Below are 6505 nucleotides of genomic sequence, written 5' to 3'. Positions count from 1 at the left end.
TAGCTACGTCAGCTTGTATACGCAGGTTGACCACATATGTTCCTGCTCTGGTACTCTCAACCATAAAAGGATCTTCCTTCCTGTACTTCTGACCATAAAAGGATCTTCCTCTTCCTACTCTTATCTGGGAAGAGGTGATGATCTCCAGGAACACGCTTTTGGCGTTCTTCCCGGACATTGGTCTTGCGCGTATTTTGTGGTCAGCACATAAGATAGAGTTCTGACGTGTTTTCTTTGTTCCCCTAGAGAGCCAAGGCCATCCCTTGCCGTGACTGATAAAGGAGAGAGCTTGTTTATGCAGCTGTGTCCTTATGATTTGTGTCCTTTTTGCTCAACAGTTCAAGTTTTACGCATTTAAAAGTGCTCTCTTTTGAAAGAACAAAGGGGGGGGGGTTGAGTCAGTTTTAAACTTGCTACACAGAAACCCATTACTTCAGTGCAATATGCTCACACCGTCTTAATTCTGCACAGGCTGAAGTTTCTGAACCATCTTCAGAGGCAGCCCTATGTATGCACTGAAGTTATCTAACTTTGAGGTTACCAGAGCATAGACAACAGTAGTTAGGCCATCCCTGTCCAGATAGGGGTGTAGCTGGGCCACCAGCCGAAGCTGATGGAAGGCACTCTGGCTCACTGAGGCCACCTGAGCCTCGAGTGACAGCAATGGGTCCTGGAGTACCCCCAAGCTACAAACCTGCTTCTTCAAAGGAAGTGTAACCCCATCAAGAGGCAGGCGATCTCCCACCTATCTGGTCTAGGGAACCACCCGCTAACAGCGCCTCAGTCTTATCTGGAATGAGTTCCTGTTTATTGGCTCTCATCCAGTCCATTACCGAGGCAAGACACTGGTCCAGCATTTCCACTGCCTCACCTGAAGATGTAAGGAGAAATAGTGCTGAGGGTCATCAGCATACTGCTGACAACGTACTCTGAACCTCCAGATAAGCCCACCCAGCAACCTGTGAGAGAGATAACTTATTATCCAAATGTAACCATTACTTGAGCAAAGCACTTATTTTTAATAGTGGGGTTTACACTAGGTCTGACTAAGTGTCATCCATGCCAAAGTGACTGGCTCTGGAGTGATTCTGCTGAAAACTAGCAGGGAGGTCACAGCTGGCTAGGCGGGGAGGTAATGAATGCCACCTTGTGAGAGGGAGTAGTCCCTGCCTGCTTGAAGGAGGCAGTGGTAAAACCACTCCTCAATAAACCCTGGACTTGGAAAATCTAAGTAACTACTGGCCAGTTGCCAATTTCTCCTCCTTGGGCAAGGTTCTTGAGTGGGTGGTTGCAGACCACATCCATGTGCTCTTGGAGGAAACTGATTTTCTAGATCTATTTCAATAGGTTTAACACCCAAAAACTCCCCAGAGTGCCTGGTCGGTACCTTTAAGGTCCCAATACATTGTTACATGGGAAAAAAAGTGTGACCATGTTACCTATTTGTCACATACATGTGTTATCATAGAAATACATAAATGATTGTCTTAAAACAAGCATTCAACTCCTTGTTAATTAGCATCCATCTTAGACATGGGTATCAAAATGGAAAAACACTCTGGTCAGCATTCAGTTAGGACTAGGCTTAGGTCCCTAAAAAGCAGGCTTCCACAGGTTTCTACCACCACCTTGGACGTTGTCTTTTTGACACTGACAGTAAACTTCCAACCGCACAAAGTGTGTCAGGTTAACAGTGTAACTTTTTCTAAGAAGAGCAGGTACTAGCTAAATAGGTCATGCTGCTTGCGAGCAAAGTCTGACTGAGAGAGAAGCAATGATGGCTGCAACTTATTACCAAACTTAAATTGCAACTTAAATTAAATTGCAACTTATTACCAAACTTAAAACCATGGAGAGACCTGGTCTGAACAAAGACATTGGATTATTATCTCATTATACATGACAAAGCCATTTTTCACCTCACCCCTTGCTTTTTCCTGTAAGACCTATTGCAGTCGTTAAGAGTCGTCAACAGGCTCATCACAGCTATCTGCCAATCACCCATTCCCACCACCCTTCTGAGTAATACCCCTCCCCACCTTCTCACTATATAGAAGGGTCTGGTAACTTCTGTTTCAGTGTATCTGAAGAAGTGTGCATGCACACGAAAGCTCATACCAAGAACTAACTTAGTTGGTCTTTAAGGTGCTACTGGAAGGATTTTTTTTGTTTGTTTTTACATCAAGAGGGTCTCTCTCTGTCTCTTTCAGCACAATTGGTCCTCCAGGCCACCTTTAAGAGAATTGGAAAACTGGAGTGGTGGTCCCATCACTCCTCCCTGGGCTCTGAGCCTTCTCTTGGTGGTTCTCCAGCTCCTTCCTCCCACCATTCCTCTGCGTCCAACCAGACCATGACATTGTGTCACAGTCATCATAGATCTCTAACCTAATTTAGCATTCCATATCTAGAATGAAAAAGCTAAATGATATTTCTCAGAACTTGGTTTATCCCTGCTTTCTCACTTGGTATGAGAGCCACAAGTTTGCATACTTAAAATTACTTAGGTTACCTCTCAATATACATAAATCTCTGTGGGGGGTGGGTGTTGAGTCATAATTATAATCAGTGCTTTTTTCCAAGGGGTATTCAAGGGTACTCAGTACCAGCACTGCACCTCTTTTTCTAGGAAAAAAAAGCACTGGTCATAATAATTAGGGAGATGGAAGTGATAAGCATCACCTTGAAGCAAATTTACTAGTAAATAAAGGGATTCCGAGACTGAAGTAAATAGGATGGAAAAAAAAATCACTTGAAAGTTAGCCCCATTATACAATGTTACTTAGTCATTGTGTTTAATAGAATTGGGTTGTAATTCAAGTCTGCATGTATTAAAAAATAAATAAAAAAATACCAAAGACGCTTTAAAGGGGTAGCCAGTGGTGGATAATTTCAGATTGAATAATCCAGGATAACAGCATCAGGAACTTTCACACGGTGACCACCTGCAATCAAGACACTTGATATCTAAGGTTGCAAGCGCCACTGAATTCAAAAGGACTGACTTCCAAGTAGGTGAGGATTGCGCGCCAAAAGAACTTTAGAGCCCGTTCTCTTGCTGATACTTCCCCCCATGCTTTGGCGAGCATCGTGGAGCCCTTCAGCCTTATTCTTTTTTTCCCTTTTTTTTTTTTTTTTGAGTGCCGTCTTTCCAACCCGGTCTAAGACCAAACCTCGCCCGCCCGCGCGCCCTTCTCCTCAAGCGGCGCCGCGTTTGCCACCCATGGTGCCCACCCTTGGCGAGCTTCTCCAAGGCGCGCCCTTCAGACAGGCAGACCTGGAACGGAAACCTTTCTTTCCCGCCACCTGGGAAGGACGGGCGGTGGGCACTGTCTGCGTGTGCGTCTGTGTGTGTGTGTGTGTGTGCCTGTGTTTGCGCGCGCGCGCGCGATTACCTCAAGGAACCAGGGGGGTTGAGTGGCATCGCGTCCCCTTCCCACCTCTGTGGCCGGGCGCATGCGCGGTCGGCCAGGCCCTGCTCTCCCTGCCTGAGCAGGTGCAGGGATGGGCCCCGCCATGGAGCGGAGGCAGCGGGGATGCAGTGGAGCCCCTGCCTGGGGGTGCCGCCGCCTGCTCCTCCTCCTCCTCCTCTGCGCCCCCCTGCTCTGCGCTTCTGGGGACACCAGCGTCGGCCCGGTAGGGACAGGGAGCGGCGAGCCGCCTGCCTGGGTGGGTGCTGTGAGGGAGACAAATGGGAAGCTGCCGCCCGGAGGGCTCCTTCCTCTCCATCCCCGGGCGTCGCCCCCGCTCCCAGCCCCCGGGCACGGCAGCCTGGGGGGGGGGAGCGGCCTGCTGGGTCGCCCCCCGGCTGAAGGGAAGGGCAGGTGGAGGCGAGGTGGAGCTGGACCAGTTCGCCTTCCCAGCCTGGCAAAGCTGGCAGAGACAGGGAGGGGCTGCTGGGGTGCCCCCCTTCCTCGCTCTCCTCCTGGCACAGCGGCGTTGTCTCCAATTAAATGAAGGTGGACGCGGGTCGAGGGGCTCCTCCCGGCGCCTGGGGGGGGGGGTGTTGTTGGCTGTTTTCCTTCCCTCAGAGGAAGGAGTGGGGATCTCCAGGAAGGCTGCTGAATGGGGGGAGATATGTTTGGGTGCTGCTGCCTCGGAGGTCTGGCGTGGGGTCCTCAGGGGAAGGGGCCTGAGCTGCTCTCTTCCGCCTGCAGGGAATAAGGGGCGGCGACGGCGATTGTGGGGGTCAGGGGGAATGCCATGATGCCGTGGAGGACGGTGGCTAGGATGCGCGAGGGAGGAAAAGGTGAATCGGGGTGCCCTGCTCTAATGGAAACGGGCACATGAAACATGTGAGCCAGCTTCTCCCGGGGGGGACGACTCGAAAATGTTCTTTCTTTTACGCCCCTAATGGTGCGTTCATGGGAAAGATCTGCCAGTATATAGGAACGTGCATACATGTTATTGAGCAGCATGCACCGCTTTTGTGGCCAGCAGCGCAGGCACAGAGGGAGAAGCACGGCGCTGCCTAAACGTTAATGGTGCTGTTGATTTTGGGTCTGTAATTATATTCCTGTACCCTCTTCCTTTTGCTAGCTTTTAATGGTGTTGTTTGGTACATGTCTCAGTGTTAATGCCTTTCATCAATAATAGGAATAATAGAAAAACACGGTGTGAAAATGCAGCCAGGCACAACTTTTAAGGACGAAGATATGCATGGTTGACAATGCACATTTTAGCGTTTAGGATGAGGTTGGCCAGTTAAATGAGGTGTGCAGTTTTGTTTGTCAATATAGCTGAGTGTTATTACCTACTCTGTCTTGAATATACCGATTTGGAAGGGTTAAATTAATGAGGTGGGTAGGAGGTAAGGACAGTCCAGTTAACTGCAACTGTAGAACCTTCACAGAGCAGTGATAGGCTAGCAAACCTGTGCATAAAACTTCTGATACATGGGAACTGCTGGTCTGTTTCTTAGCATTGACTGCTACTGACCAATGGCTGCTGGTGAAATGCCCCAAGGATCTTGTAGCTGACATTGCTCTAACAGCAGCAGCAGCCCCTCACATCACATTCTAAACCACTATTGACCCTGAGATAGGACTGGGGAATAAATTTTTATTGTTTGCATTTAAGAGCAAATCTGCCTAATCCACGTTTTCTGCAGCGATACATGAACAACCATTCTTCGAAATAAGCACTTTCCCAGATCTTGCAGCGCTGTCCTTCAGACAAGTGCTATGTACAGAAATGCATATACTCTAGTAAAACGTGCATTCAAATGTATATATTCTTGAAAATAACATACAAAATGCATTAGGGAAATTTGTTTGGCAAAAAAGGTATATTTTAGGTAATATTACATACAAGAGTGTGTACTGTATTAGGATAAATTTATACAAAAAGGCCAAATTTTCATGAACTTTTAAAAATAAATAAATCTCAAGCTGATGTGCAGATATGGATAACTGAATTTAAGACTGGAAGAAAGAGAAAGTGGAATTGGCAGGTTTGCACATCCATCGACTGAGGAAACTTTCTAAAGTAGTTTGGGAGATGGGGTGGGGATGTTGTATCATTATGGGTGCAGCCAAGCATTTGGGCATGCCTAAAGTAGCTGAAATAAGTTCCATTAGTTCCATCATCCCTGGCCACTGGTCCTGCTAGCTAGGGATCATGGGTGTTGTAGTCCAACATCTGAAGACCCTAGGCTGAGAAAGGCTGATCTGTAGAGTTGGGTGTGTATGTGCAGGCGAATGTTCCTGTAATGAAGGAGCTTGTGCTAATTACATTTAATATGCTACAGTTCTGTGGCCCCAGTTTGGAGAAAGTTACATTTTGGTCGTTTGAAATCAATGGGACAAGTGGATCACATCACAGCTAATGTTAAGTGAAACAAATAGTACATTCTTAAAGATGTTTCCTTAGAAGGAATTCCATTCAGTTCAATAGGATTTTCTCCCATGTAAATGTGTGTAGGACTGTAGCCTAACATTCTCTGGATAGGATTCTATGAGCAGAGAAACTACAATGGCATGTGTGCACTCCCAGTGGTAGTGCTGTGTGATAGCTGTGGATGCATCCCTGCCCTTAATTATGCATGGCTAAGTTTCCTTTAATGAGTTCTGTACCTGAGTAACTGGATGCAGGGTTGCAATTGCAGAGAGATCCCCCTTTACAGTGAAATATATGCATATCTGTTCAGAAGTAATTCCCATTCAAGTTCAGTTGGATGTGCCCCAAGGTAAGTGGGTATAGGATTGCAGTCTTATACTGTAATCCCAACCTCATTTAACTGTGAGTAAACCCCATTGAATTAAATGGGACTGACTTCTGAGTAGCAGTGGTTAGGATTTATATATTTATTTAGAGCGTTTGTACCCTGCTCTTTAGCCAAAAAGGCTCCCATACAATATATATATATATATATATATATATATATATATATATTTGCTTTCGTAGATTTTCACGGGTACAGGAATGCAGGTTTTGGTGTCCTCGGGTGTCTTCCCGTGTAAAAGTTGGGGTGTCTAGGCGACGTTTCGACGAGGTCTCACTCGTCATC

At 46.9% G+C, this 6505-nt stretch overlaps 1 protein-coding gene across 2 annotated transcripts in view; it reads left to right on the top strand.

Annotated features, from left to right (window-relative positions):
- The first annotated feature begins 3420 nt into the window (after nt 1–3420).
- MMP24 (matrix metallopeptidase 24) overlaps nt 3421–6505 on the top strand; it is a 35643-nt gene continuing 32558 nt past the window's right edge. The window contains exon 1 of one of the 2 annotated variants that reach the window (XM_083746549.1): nt 3421–3666. In XM_083746549.1, the coding sequence (XP_083602675.1) occupies nt 3502–3666 (165 nt within the window). In that variant the 5' untranslated portion in view covers nt 3421–3501. The remainder of the gene's footprint in view (nt 3667–6505) is intronic. The other variant, XM_083746550.1, reaches the window with a different exon arrangement.

Source organism: Podarcis gaigeae (assembly GCF_964106915.1).
Source record: "Podarcis gaigeae genome assembly, chromosome: 6".
Classification (NCBI taxonomy): domain Eukaryota; kingdom Metazoa; phylum Chordata; class Lepidosauria; order Squamata; family Lacertidae; genus Podarcis; species Podarcis gaigeae.
This window is presented reverse-complemented; position numbering and strand designations above follow the sequence as displayed.